This window comes from Leuresthes tenuis, unplaced genomic scaffold (genome assembly GCF_036924035.1).
Source record: "Leuresthes tenuis unplaced genomic scaffold, fLeuTen1.0.hap1 SCAF_3, whole genome shotgun sequence".
Taxonomy (NCBI): Eukaryota; Metazoa; Chordata; class Actinopteri; order Atheriniformes; family Atherinopsidae; genus Leuresthes; species Leuresthes tenuis.
In genome coordinates, this window is record NW_027325357.1 from 6,383,938 (window position 1) to 6,399,406 (window position 15,469).

Sequence of the window (15,469 nt, forward strand, 5' to 3'; positions counted from 1 at the left end):
TCTCCGACAGTGCTGGGGGTTTTACCCCTCAGAACCTGGATAGCTTCCAGGTCCTTGGGGTCGACCCTAATTCCATTGGCCGAGACCAGCTTCCCCACATAACGAACCTCCTTTTTTAAGAGCTCGCACTTGGTTGGTCTGAGTTTCACACCGTGGCATTGGAGAGCCCTCAGGACGCGTTGCAGAACCTCAACATGATCCTCAAATGTCTTAGCATAACAGAGAACATCGTTGAGGTAGGGGATACAGCATTCATCCCGCAAAGAGTTGGGCATCTCCTCCATGCTCCTCTGAAATGCTGCTGGTGCGTTCGAAAGTCCAAAGGGGATACTCACCCACTCGTACAAGCCCCATGGAGTGATGAATGCTGTCAGGTGCCGTGACCCCTCAGCAATGAACCCTTGATGATAGGCTTTTCCCTGATCCAAAATTGAGAAACAGCTGTACCCACCGAGCGTGTCAATCAGGTCTTGAATACGGGGCAGGGGGGTGTCTATCTGGGACTGTCTTTTGGTTCAGGAACCTGTAATCAATGCACAGGCTCAAGCTCCCGTCCTTCTTGCGAACACAAACTACTGGGGCGGAGTATGGGGACTTTAATTTTACTATCCACTTCTTCCAATAAGTCCTGAATATACTCCTCGACTTCTTGGTAGAGGGGCTTGGGGATTGCTGCGTAGGATTGCTGTACTGGGATGTCATCCTTCAGTGTTTTACTCATTTGGAGGCTTGGAACACATCCTATGTCATTATCATCCCGCGCAAAGGCATTTGACTCCTCACAAAGCATTGTTTTCACCAGTTCTTGTTGTTCCTCATTTAAATGGCTTAGCTCGACGGGGGGTTGCCACCGCTGGGGTGGCTGCTCTGTTTCACTTTTGTCTCCCCCGCAGTCAGGAACAGATGAGTCGACTTTGTTGATCTCAATGCAATCTGCTTGGTCTGTTTCCACTATCTTGTCGATGGGCTGGATACTGCCTAACACTGTGAAGTGGTCCAGCGTGATGTTGTGTTGGGTATGGTTGCCCACTGGGATTTCTACATAAGGCTGCCTGGTGTGGTGAACCTCAACCAGGCCATCACCAAGGTCTAGCTGTTCCAGTTTTATGTCTGGATAGCTGACCTCGAACAGCGCCGGCACCTTAGATTTGATGCGGGCAATCTGGCCAGGATGGACAACGACTTCATGCTGACCAACTCTCACCAGTGCATGGCCATGAGTGGGCTCCTGGGTCTGTATAAAGTTTACAATTGCCTCAGCGTTGTCACTTTCAACCTGCATGGCATCTTCCAGCAGTCTGGCAATAACACTGACAACACCCTTCTACCCTCCTGCCCTAGGATGAGCTCTTTGATCACACTGAAGCCCACTATTTGCCTCGCAAGACTCACCTGACTGACCAGGAATGGCACTCTGATGGCGAGGTTTGGATCATCATTGCCAGGTAAGTTAAAGGTGAGTTCAACCCATCCATCATATGGTATCGGTTCTTCATTGGCTGCAGTGAGATCGAGTTTTCTGTCTCCCAAGAGCTCACTGAGAGGACGCACTTCTTGCTTAGGTAGGTATTTCTGAGTGGTCTATAATACTGACCTGTGCACCAGAGTCTTGAAGAGCAGTCACAGTATACCCAGTCAGATTACATTTCAATAACCATTTCTCTCCAATTAGTTTAGCTACTCGCTGTGATGTTGATATACTTTCAGCTGGTGGGTGAGGAGGTGACGGCTTGTTTGCTGTTGTCTGGGTGGGACTTAATGCTACTGTCGGTCACAGCTTGCCCCTCTTCACCGCAAGCAAAGCAGTGATTGCAGTCAGTCCGATTGCTGGCAATGCAGTTAGGGCAACCACGTGGTCTCCCTTTTCTTAGCTGCCTGCTATGTGTATTAGGACACTGGCAGGTACACTGGGGCTGAGGATTAGATGTTGATTGCTTCGCTGTTGCTGGAGCATTTGACTGTAGGGAGCTTACAGCCTGAGTCAGGGCCTGCACTTGAGCGCTCAGTTGATGAAGTAGCTCACCTTTAGTATTGGTGTCAGTGTTACACTTTTCTTTGCTCACCTCACCAGTGTTACTCTCACTACTCTGTACGTGAGCTGTTTTTGGGCGGGTGCTGCGCCTCAAACGTCTTTGCCTCTCACTCTCCTCATTTGTTGTTTTGTTAACTTTTCTTAGAAGCATCTCATCAGTGATTGTAGGGTCTGAGAGGAGGGGCCTCAACTCACGCCGAATGTCATCATGTTTCTCATTCAAGCCCTGATCGACTGTGCGAAGGAATACATTTTGTGCTGTTCGTGCCTCGTACTTAATATCTGAATCTGTTTCTCTGGATGTAAACATCACCTTTTGTTTGAGCCCCATCACTCTGTAGAGAAACTGCTGCAGTGTTTCATGCTCATGCTGTTTGGCGTTCATCAATTCCTGAAACAGTTCAGTGCTGCTTTTCTCTCCCAAGTGTGATTGCAGGAAGCTCTTTAACTCTGATATTGTCATCTCATCCTTGCTGGAGAGCATATCCTTGAAGTTGCCGGGCTTTATGATACGAAACACTGCTCTAGTTAGCTCACCCTCAGTGTACTTGTCTTTCAGTCCTAGGTCAATTTTCTTACTGATATTGCTGTAGCTTATATCATATGCATTATCACCAATTTGTCCACCATGAATTTTGAATTCTTTCCTCTGTAGGAGGGGAAGGTCATTGAGAGCAATCATGCTTTCAGCGGTGTTGATGGAATGCTGGTCAGCATTTGAGCAAGGCGAAAGCATGGCCTGTGGGCTGCAGGACTGGTTACAGCCATTGTCAGTAAGTGGAGTGTCTGTCACATGTGGAGTGAGTGAAACATTGTCAGACGCCTTGAATTCTTGCAGCTCCCGGCTCTGATGACGTGTCTCACACTGGGCCACGAGTTCAGGGATCACTGGATCAACGACATTCTCCCACCACAGGTGTCGCGGATCCCGGACGAGCCCCCATAAAGAGCCTGTTACATAAATCTGTAACAGGTCCCAAGCGGAGTAGTACACAAATAAGGTTCCTGTAAAACAGGAGAAAGAATGAGACAGGCGACCGTTTGCTTCTGTTCACTGCAGCTTCGCTCAGTAGAATTTATTTATCAATTTATAAGATCTCTCTTTTCTTTTCTCTTTTATCCTTTTTCTGTATTTTGTTTTTCCATATTCAAGTGTCATTTAGCATCCACAATATCAGAAACAAAACCAAAATACATATAGGCTAGTTGCAGCATAATCCTCGTTTCCCAAATAAAACATACATTTCCAAATTCTTCATTAAGAATAATCCTGAATTCAGCGGACCACTGCATTTATGCTCCCTTATTCAGTCAATTAACTGAGCTACCATTTAGTTCACAACTACTGAAAATAAAACCATGAAATATAAAACATACAGGCTCTCACAGGTTGCCTTACTTAATCTCACTCGTAGCGCAAATAAAAAGAAACTAGCATTTTGCTCTTAAATGACTGTTGATTCAAGATAAATGCCTGAGCTGAAGACTTACACGATTTAACAATTTTAACTGCTTACAATATTAACAAAATACATATTCCTCTCTGTAACTATAACATTCAATTAATTTACCCATGTAACACAATACTGTACGCAAAAGAATAATTTTTAACACAAAATTAAATGTGCTGGAGCCAGAAACTACGACATGGTTTGGTCGCACGCGGAAAAAAAGTATACAGCGGCGCCATCTTGAGTCACGCCGAGAACCGTCTGTCTTGCCACTTGTTCAGAGACCCTTAAAACATTTTCAGAACCCTGAAATTGGTCTAACATCCTATTTAATTGTATAACACACATGTAGGTATATATATATATATATATATATATATATATATATATATAAGTTTTAAAACACCACCAACCTGTAAAACAGGAGAAAGAATGAGACAGGCGACTGTTTGCTTCTGTTCAGTGCAGCTTCGCTCTATATGAGGATGAATGAATGAGGAAGTAAACAAAGGTTCATAAGGAGAGTCCGAGTGGAGAAGCAACTGTCACACTGCCTCCTACTGGTAACACGGAATTACTCTCTTTGCTCTTCCAAGAGGTAATAATTGAACATTGTGGCACATATAAACATATTTCTTTCATAGAAATAATATTTTCAAAATAAAACAAAAAAAAACTACATAAAATGTAACCACACATTTCATGAGCGTCACAGAAACAAACATCAGAACAAAAGATCAATGGATCTTTTTCTTTTTTCATGACTCATAAGTCCAATGAACCCTTATATCCACATATATTAACAATATTTAATCATGGACAACCTTCCATCCTGGCTCTAACCCTACACCAATGTGTCACCAGCAAATGGCCACAGAGCACTGCAAGAGTCTCCTAAAATTTGTCAAACATCCATCCATCCATCCATCCATTTTCTATACCGTCAATCCGTGGTCGGGTAGCGGGTGGGCTGGAGCCTATCCCAGCAGTCATCGGGCGAAAGGCGGGGTACACCCTTGGCATAGTTGGAAACATGGCATCAGAAGTAGGTTAAGGTGATATAATGATTTCAGAAGCTGGCTTGTATAGCAACACGTTTCCATATGTCTGTTTCTCTGTTATTACTCAGCATGTAAATGTATTGATTATCACATTTTACATCTTCCAGGTCCAGCGGTCATCAAAGTGACCGTAGAAGAAGGAAGTGATGTAGTTTTACCCTGCGTCCTCAGCTCCAAGGAGAACCTTGAACTAAATCTGTTTGACTGGAAGAAGGATCCTCAGAAGCAGGTGTTCATGTATGATGCTGGCTGTCATTACAATAATGGTCGATCTGGTCAAGATGAGCAGTTCAAAGGTCGAGTCTCACATTTTCCAGAAGAACTGAGGAACGGCAACGCCTCCATAATGATCAGAAACACCAAGGTGGCTGACAGTGGAAACTACACCTGTGAATTTCCACATCTGCAGCCTGAAAGAATATTCCACATTCAACTTGTTGTTGGTGAGTGATTTCTGTCATAAAACACCAGATTTTTACATTTTTTTACCGATGAGTCAGAATGAACAGCAGGCAGAACCTCAGCAGGACTGTAGCCACACGAGGAGGGATTCTCTCAGTGTCAAACATAACCGATACTTGCTTTCAATAACAGTCTCTTTATTTCTCCTGACTTTTTCAAAGTCAGTGTTGCTGGTAAGATGGTCAACAGGATTTATACTTCTCTCGCCTCCTTTTGAGTGCAACCATCAATTCCATCATCCAAAACCATCATCAGATGGCACAGATGTATTATTATCAATGAGAAAATGTTTCTTCAGTATCATCCATCTTTGAAATTTTCCTCAATGCAGCTATGACCACTTTTACCCAGGCCTGTTGGACTAGTTTGTTTGAAGCATAATCTGCTCTTATGTCACATACTGGTACTGATGGCATTTTCACTCTCCAGCCTGTGTGGCACCTCAGCCAAGTGGAGCATGAATGGAGCATGTTCTTCACAAGTAACATGATCTCACGTTTGGTGTCCACAGTCCAGCCCAGAGAACACAAACTGAGCAAACTTTAACCGAGAATTAAATATGTCTCATAAGCTTGTACATACATCTGTATACGATACATTTAGCCACTGCAAACATTCAGTTATCTTAGTAAAATGACTGGAAATATCCTGCCTCAGTCCAAAGGTAACCAAATCCACCTAAAGCACCTGTGAAGCTTGGCAGTTACCATGTTACTTTCTTTTTGTTTTGTTTATGGCACAAAAGTCACAAATATTATCAATATTTAATCATGGACAACCTTCCATCCTGGCTCTAACCCAACACCAGTAGAGCTGAAAACGCAACGTGTTTCTCACACCTTACTGAAATACCACTGAAATAAGTTAGTAGTTGTTGCAGCAAATTGACAACCAATTCTCCCCTGGAGGAAAGTAACGTGACCATAAGAGCCAGTTGTTCTGACTTTGTGATTTCAATCCATCTAGGACTGATTTAACCAGTCTCTTCTGTAAAGGAGCTGCAATATTTATGAAATTTGAGCTTGTGGGTTCTGATTTTTTTTGTTTTGATGTTTGAAAAATATGTTTAAAAAAAGTGGATGGGGGGGGGTTACATTCAAATGTAATTTTCTCTGTTCTATGTGTTAGCCAAGTTTATGATATCATTCTAACATATCTTGTTTTCCTTTTTAGAGTATATCTTAACCTCTTAGCGCTGATCACAACCATGCACATGTCTGCAGCTTTATGCTGCAATGCTGTTTTTAACCTTTCACTTCATGTTTCAAATCCAGTAACCAGTCATAATACCGGATATAAGGCTGATATTAACTGGACACCAATCTTATTTTGTCAACAATATGTGCTGAAATTTCTAAATTGACTGAATGATGTAGTATTAAGATCTCATACCAATGTTATGCTGATGATACTCAGCTCTATCTGTCATTCCCACCTGACGACCACACGGTCTCAGCACAAATCTCAGACAGTCTCTCTGACATATCAACATGGATGAAAGCCCATCACCTCCAACTTAACCTCCCAAAAACTGAACTGCTTGTCTTCCCAGCCAAACCAACCATACACCACAGCATCTGCATCCAAACTGAATCCCTTTGCTCCATCAAAGGTTGCTAGAAACATGGGTGTCATGATTGATGACAAACTAACCTTCAAAGATCACGTTACCTCGGTTGCTCGTTCGTGCCGCTTTGCATTACTAAACATAAAAAATATCAGACCATACCTAACCCAACATGCCACCCAATTTCTGGTGCAGACCATGGCCATCTCCCACCCTGACTACTGCAATGCTCTCCTAACTGGTCTCCCAGCCTGTACTATGAAACCTCTGCAGATGGTCCAGAACGTGGTGGCGCGTCTGGTCTTCGATCAGCCTAAAAGAACACACGTCACCCCTCTGTTCATTGAACTCCACTGCAACGCATCAAATTCAAGTCACTGACTACAAAGTGCTTAATGGAACGGCTCCCATCAACTTGAATGCTCTTGCAAAGGCTTATGTCACAACTCGGTCCCTCCATTCATCCCAGGATTGTCGTCTAGCAGTGCCTACGCCACATCTAAGACAATCCAAACTCTTTTCATATGTCGTCCCACGATGGTGGAATGACCTACCGAGCGCTACCAGAACAGGGGCGTCCCTGTCTATCTTCAAGTAACTCTTGAAAACCCAGCTCTTCAGAGAGCATCTCCTATCCTAGCACTTACCTTGTACTTCCCTACCCCCTCTATCTTTGCACTTTATCTTTCTGCACTCCCTTCTATGCCTGCACCCTATCTCTATTCTGTCACCTCTGACAGAGTCGAACTAGTATGTTCCTTCTATGTAGTTTATTGTTAGCTTTTTATATAGCTTGTTATATCTTAATTTGTAAGTCGCTTTGGATAAAAGCGTCTGCTATATACATAAACATAAACATAAGATATTTCAAAAAGTGTAGCACAGACAATCACCAGCAGATGGCCACAGAGCACTGCAAAAGTCTCCTAAAATTTGTCAAACAATTAGGATAAATTTCGTTCATAATATTGTGTCCATTAATGTTAAACATAACTATAAAAAAGTTATTTTAAGCTTTGACCTAATCATTTGTTCTTATTATGTAATTAAGGACATCAGAGACATACAATAGATCCACATTCATATATGATCATACATCTTATTTCTTTGGCAACAAACAGATCTGAGTGTTTTTCACTGTACTGATTTACTGTTGGTTAAAAGTTGCTGTCTATTTGATAAAATGTAGCTTCCATAGTGATGCTCTCCTCTGATTGGCTAACTGAGTTAAAAGTCCTCTAAATTCGTCACTTTTGATCGAAGAAAGATGCTTATTGATTAGTTTTGTTCCTGGGCGTTAAGGGATAACCTTCCGATAATACTTATACAATAACTGTGACTATGAATTGTTGTTTTTTGGAAACTTTGTTTCACTTTGTTACACTTCGTGTAAACTAAACAGTGGCGGTAATCTATTTTTATTCAGATGCATCTTATTTCCGCTTTAGTTTAAATGAGCTAATGTTAGTTTTTGGAATGTAAAGACTTAAAATGAGGTGCACTTTTATCTGTTATGTCTGTACTTTTACCAAGTCATACCTTTTAACTGTCGTGATTTTTACATAAATTGCTAATTGTTAGTTGACATAAAACAAAGATTGTTAATCTTTAATCTTGTTCATTCTTCACCTAGATTCATGATTTTATAAAAATAAAGAAATAAATGTTCATAAAGAAAATTAACATGGAAGCTATCAAACAAGATATGTCACATCTGTACTGACGTTATGGGACGACGTCAATAATTTAGTGTATCTTTTAATTAATCTTTTATGTAAACTTTAGGTCACATACATTCTCCAACGCAGAGATTAAAGGACAGAACTGAGGAAAAATATAATGATGAGTTGAGTTTCCGATGATGTCACTGACCATGTCACCTGTTCATGCAGTCCGTAATCTACTCTCTTACCTAGATTAATGGCCAAAATAGTTTTTAAACTGAATTGATCAAAGACTATATTTAACTTGTCCTTAATTAATCAGATCTGGATGATAAGACTTTCTCTGAAATATATTTGTTAAATGTGTTGATTTGTCTATGTGTAATGAGCTAAAACTGATACAGATGTTGACCTAAGATCATGAAGTATGATAACCATGGTTAAGAAAGAGAAGACATGAAAATATATTGAGTTTCTTATTCTGATAACAACATTGAACTTTATGTCACTGCGGTGTGTGTGAATTTATCACTAATAAATACACACACACATGCCAACATCCTTAATTTGATAATATATTTTTAGGGCATTTTCTTCAAAGACCTTTTTGAGATCTAGCATTAAGGCCTTTACTTAGTAACACAAATTACAATCCTCTAATACAAAGAATAATTCTGGAATTGTTCTTTACATTTTGTCCACAGGTACCTGTCGAATGCCAAATATCAGGATAATAAACCAAACAAATGATGGGATGCTGTTGCAATGTGCGGCTCAAAATGCATATCCAAAACCTGAACTCGAGCTGCAGGACCGTGCTGGAGTCATTGTTCCTGCTGAAAATATCCAGTCTTTTAAAAACAGAGACAACTTTGATGTTATTCTCTTTGCGACTGTGATAAAGACAGGCAACTATCACTGTGTTGCAAGGCAGAGAAACATCTGTCATGAAGTCCTTTCTGTAGAGACCTTTGTGTCCCACTCAGGTGAGTTTCCTTTTTACGGTTTAATAAATAAATGATGCCTGGAATAAGAGTTTAAATCGAGACAAAATGAAGAAGATGTTGGCCCCAATGAAGAAAGTTTTGACGATCAGCTGTCCAAGGTGGTGATGAAGTACAAAAATCTATATAACACATCAGCTAGAAAACTGCCATCTCTGCCATTGTCACTATGCTGTCGCTGTATTGTTGTTTCTGTCACATTCCCACAATGCTTTGCACCTGTGACATGTGCTGCAGTGGGAGAATGTGCAGGCCTGAACAGACCTTTGGGACACTGCTGTTAAATCTAACACTGTGATGCTTGTTGTCTTCCTTTTGTTGGCAGAGTAGTTGAACAACATGAGACGTTAATGTCACAGGTGTTGGTAATAAAATGGAAGTTTGTATCAGGACAGAATTCAGCTGTGATAACAGATGTGTTGCACATCCAGTACCAGTCAAAACTTTTTAGACACAGAATTATTCTAAAGAGTGGGTAGGTGTGTCCAAACATTTGACTGAAACTGTCATTTTCATTATATTATATTTTAAAACCACTATAAAATTACTTTTGATGACATGATTTCAGGTGATTTTTATTTTCTAACAGAAGAAATTGAGCAGAAAGTGATTAAATACGTGAAAGTTATGATCAGACTCTGTAGTGTTTGCTGGCACTTAAATGATTATATTTGTTGTTAGAAACTGGTTTAGAAAATATCCAAATTTCATAGGATGTTTCAGCTGTAATTATGTTGTGCTTCACATTTCAGCTTTTTCTTAACTTCCTGTTAGGAACAAAGATAGCACAAAATTTAACAGGATGTGAATTTTCTTTAATGAATTATAATTTCTGTTTTCAGGTGCAGCTTCAACGGCATCTGGTGAGATTTCTTTGATTTCCTTTGAAACACTGAAATAATTTTAGCTGAACATCTGTTTAGATTAACAGCAAAGTATATTCTAAAACAACAAATATAAGAGAGAAACTAAAACAACACGTGATGATTTAGATGTTAAAATCATCTAAATCTGTGACATTTTTATTTTCACGTGTAGCTGAAGAACTGATGTGCCAAATGTTCCAAAAATACAGAGAAACCCACTGAAGTTTCTGTTAGCTGGAGATGTTCAGGTTGGTTTGAATCAGCTCACAGACTGAAAAACAACATGAAAACACTCGGAAATGTAAATTAAATGAAAATGTAGGACCACTCTAAACCTAAATATGTGCTAAATATATGTGTTAAACCAACACTGTGCAGGTAAATAAAACCGGTAGTAAAGCTGCTGTGTAATTTAACATTTCTAATGATGACCATCACAAAATGTAGATTCTCTCATGACACGTAAGACAGAGTCGTAGCCTCAGCTCAGGCTGCAGAAAGCCTCGGTTATAGACAGACTGTCACATGCTTTCATATCTCAGTAGGAGTAAAGTTAAAGTCATGTGTCAAAGCTGAAAGTAGAGAAGAATCAAACATGCTGCATACTGATGAACAACAAGTCTCAGAAAGATGAAGTAGACTAAAACATGGAAGTCAGGTCAACTCTGAGGTAACTGGATGTTAGATACATTCCTAAAGTCACAGTCTGGATGGTTTAATCTCCACATAATGTTTGACTTTTGAAAGCATTCACAGATATTGTTGCTCTGTTTGTTTGATGTTGAATCTGCTGTGAATCACATTCAATTACATTCTGAGTGTAACATTAACTTTTTATCATCAGTTTCAGAGTTCTCCACTGGATTGACTGTTGCTGTCACAGTTCTCAGTTTTTTCCTTGTTATCCTTAACCATCCCTCCTTGCTCATTACTGCTCTATCTGGAGACTGTCTGCTTAGAACATTTTAAAGCTAGTCTGTCATATTTTACATTTCTGCAGTCTTGAAAAAAAAAAGATTTTATTCTTGTACTTATCCTTTCTCAAAGCTTATCCATTTTATTTACCAGTGATCTTATAATACCCATGATGATCAAGGAAAAAGTGGTTTAAATGTCCTATTCCTTCTTCTCCCTTTTGCCCCACATGCACAACGTCTCCTACTCAACTAATAGGTGGTCATATTACAGGCATTAGTTGGAGTTTGAAAGGCTTAGTCAGCTGCTACCACATGTAAACTCTCAACTCTCTTGTTGGCATGGTTACTCGTCATAAAGGATGTTAGAAAATATTATCCTCACCAGAAGAAATCACAAAGGTGGCTCAGCGTTCACAAAACCATAGTACAATCTTTCCAAATTTGTATTTTGACAAGAAAACGCTCGGTAGAAAAATACACAACAAAACAAAGCAAGACATAATGCTATCAGAGATACTACAACAAGATATCATTGTTTGACGCTTTTCTAAAACAAACATAATGGGAATGGTCTCTTCACTTTTCTAGTAATTTAGAATGCAGGGAAATGTAATGTTTTCTGTTCTGTTTTTGTTGCGTTTAATATCAAATGTTCTGTATGTGATGTATTGATTGTTACATTATTAATGATGTGTCAACTTTTTTGTTCATTTTAAGGATGCATTGCTGCTTCAGTTTTTGGGGCTCTTCTTGTTGGTGTTCTCCTGGGTATGCTCCTTCACGCATTCATCAACCATTAGAAAAATAAGTTTTATTACCATTTTACATCAATATAATCATTATTTTTTGATAAAGCAACACCTCAAATTCTTGATAATTATTTGTGTTTTGAGTTTTTAAATGTGTTCTTAGCATCTATGAATCATTCTTGTACTTGTAACACATAAATACCCCCAAATCTACATTTATCTTTGATTGTAACATAGGACAGGGCATGAATAATTTACTCTGTGCGTGCATGTGTACGCATGAGTTTTCAAGCATTCCTTAGAATATGCCTGAGACAGTTTTGACCTAGTATAATCATTCCTCCTTCTTGTACTGGTCATAAAGAGAACTCTTCATTTTCAATGCAAACAATTGACTAAAATGCTCAGCAGGTACATTTGATTGTCACCATCAAAGCAAACTTAAATGATCAGGGGCCCTAATTTTCACTAGAGCCAGGACTTTAACGCATTAATTAAGATTAATTAATTACATAAAAAATAATGCGTTAAAAAAATTAACGCATTTTAATTGCACTTATTTTTACACCGCGGAATGTTTCTCACTGGATGACAAGAAGCTGATGAGACCGCTTTGGTTGGTCACGTGGATGGCAAATTTTGTTTTAAAAAACAAACAGGTGGTCGGTAACATAGTACTGATTTGTGCAGGCGCCCTGTGTATAGAGGCTACAGTCCTCGCTGCTGTCGGCCCCGGTTCAAAGCCGGCATCAGATGGTCTTTTACTGCATATCATTCCCCCACTCTCTGCTTTCTGTCTCTTTTTAACTGTCCTGTCCATTAAAAGGCATAATTTTATTTTATTTTTTTAAACTGATGGATGGATGGAAGCGTTGATAAGAGCCCGGTTGGTTAAGTACCACCTTGAAAAAAACCACAATGTTTTGTTGCTTAAGCTTATGCATTCAGTCATTATTCAATGGTATTCTAAAATCCACGTGATAAAAAATGCTTCTCATTGATTTCAGGTCAAATATTTATATGCAATTAAAAATGCGATTAATTTAGATTAATTAATTACAAAGCCTCTAATTAATTAGATTAATTTTTTTAATCGAGTCGCAGTCCTAATTTTCACACCTAAAAAGCACCCAGGAATGGTCTGAACTGCAGCTTGTAGTCTGTTAAAAGTTTTGTCATTCACTTTCATATAACTATAAAACTGCTCACTTGACTAATACTGAGCACATCCTACTAACTGGATCAACCTGTATTGAATCCTGTTGATAATGGCTGGATGTAATGAGGGAGATGTAAGAGAAAATAGAAAAAAACACGGCTGGAACAAATGTACAGGAAAGCTTATTTGAATTATTCATGCAAATACATTTTGTGCCACAGGAAGCACTGAGAGGTTGTATAATTGTGTTTTCTCTCTGACAGGCCAACCATGAAAAAAAAGAACAGCACTGAATCAACAGAGAGATGGCTGCAAATACGCCTTGATGTCAACTGGTGAATGTGCACTTTTGCTCTTATGTGGACCATTTTAGTTCAGGTATTTTTAAACATTTTAAACATTTCAAGAGTGATTTTAAGCTGTAGCGATAAGGACAGAAGAAGATAAATGTAAAAGGATAACTACAAGTTCAGTCTTTCTTTTACTCACAGTCTGATTCTATCAATGTAATCTTTGACACCACGTGGGTGTAGCATCTTTTTATATCCACTATGTCTGTGTCAGTGGCAAAGTTACAGGATAACTTTTCTCTTTCTGCTCATTTGACTCGGGCACAGTTGGAAAAAATGGCTTACACATGGCATCTAAGTGCTCTTCTTTGTTTTTGTTTTTTTTCAAGAAATCAATCTATTATTCCTTTTTAGAAACTGATTACTTGTGTATTTGATGTGACTATATTACAATTTCAAGCATTGTTCCATTATTGTTAAAAAATCTGAATAAATTAGCTAGCTGTTAAGTGAATTGTTATATAGTCTCTCTGTTTGTGTGTGCGTGTCAGACGCTGATGACCAGCTGGTCAGACAATGAGAAAATACAGCAGCCACTATGAATTTAATATGCATGTGTGTGCTATTAAAGATTTCTGCTTCATACTCTTTTCTGCTTGCCTGTTGTTTGCTTTCCACTTACTAATCGATGCTGTGATATTATTACATAATAAACAATGACAGTGTAATGAGAGGGTGCTGGTGCTGGGGAAACATCCTCTTCAAATGGAGGTCAGGAATAGGAGTACAGAGAGCTGATGGACGGGTTTGTGGAGTGGTTGCATATAATTCACCTGCTGCTGAACATGGACAAGACCAAAGATATGGTCATTGACATGAGGCAGAAGAGCATAGCCACACAACTCCTGTGCATTTTTGGGAGGACTGTTGAAGCAGTGGAGGACCACAGCTGATCACATTGACAGCAGACTGAGCTGGAAGACCAACAATATGGCTGTGTACATGAAAGGAATGAAAACAACATGAAAACACTCAAAAATGCAAATCAAATGAAAATGTAGGACCACTCTAAACCTAAATATGTGCTAAATATGCACAGATCCTGGTAATGATGCCATGATGGCTCATAAAAGCAGCTTTTAATCATTTACTGGTGATTAGTACTGACTGTGTGGCAGCAACGTTTCTGTGTAACAAACATTAAGTGCAGCAGGATGTTTGCTGATTACAGCAGAAAGTAAAACTCAGTGTTTGGTTTTTACTCAAAGAGAAAATGGAAATGAAAGCAGCAGTGAAACTGTCCTCATTCTCATTCCTAAACCTGGTCAGAAATCATCCTCCTAACAGATGTTCACTACCTCTCACATTTACCAACATCTGGCTTATGGTTTGTGTTAAACCAACACTGTGCAGGTAAATAAAGCCGGTAGTAAAGCTGCTGAGGGACATAAACATGACTTTTCATTTTAGAGTTAATTATCACAGTTAAACCAGCAGAAACAGTTAGATTTTCTTATTCTGATATAAAGCTATAGAATGAATTTAAATCCAAACATCATGACATGTCCTCTTTCTTTTATCACCATTAATAGTTGTTGGTGGAGAGTTTGCTCCAAACAGGACAGATGGACTAAATTAAACCACCAGATACATGAATAAGAAACAAATACCAGTGATCATAAGATGATAAAAGTCCCAAAGAAAGATTCAAACTGAAATAAAAAGTAAAAGCTCAAAATCAACACAGTCTCTCTCATTAAAACTAGTCTGTATAATGTATAAATACTGTATGTTTGAAGTTTGAGGGGTTGAAAAGACATGATGGACTCAGTCAACCTGAGTCTCTCTGACGGCTCAGTCAGCAGCTTTGGTCCACTTTAGTTTTCAGCCGAGCTCCTGGAGCAGATAAAAGACCTGCAGCAGGATCTCAGACTATGTGCTGGCTCACACGGAGGCCATGAAATGCACAAAAGTCTTCAATAAGATCTTAAAATCAGTTCTGTATCATACTGGGAGCCAGAGATGCCAAAACAGGAGTAATGTGATCTCACCTGTTGGTTCTGTCTCCTGCCTGTGAGAGAGGAAGGTAAATTTAATGCTCTTAAACGTTTTCCAACCATGAAATATAGATATTTCTTTAAAGTTGTGAACTGTTATCAGAAAACATTGAACATATTAGTAGTTTAAATGTTTGGGACTGCATTATCAGTTATGAAACTGTGTCTTAGTCTGCAGATGGGAACTGAA

The 15,469-nt window shown here is 39.2% G+C and overlaps 1 protein-coding gene across 2 annotated transcripts in view; it reads left to right on the forward strand.

Annotated features, from left to right (window-relative positions):
* Positions 1–15,469, forward strand: part of LOC140302998 (programmed cell death 1 ligand 1-like) — a 100,101-nt gene that overhangs the window by 7,432 nt on the left and 77,200 nt on the right. For both annotated transcript variants that reach the window (XM_072381553.1, XM_072381554.1), the window contains exon 2: positions 4,652–4,987. In XM_072381553.1, coding sequence (XP_072237654.1) covers positions 4,652–4,987 — 336 coding nt within the window. The remainder of the gene's footprint in view (positions 1–4,651; positions 4,988–15,469) is intronic.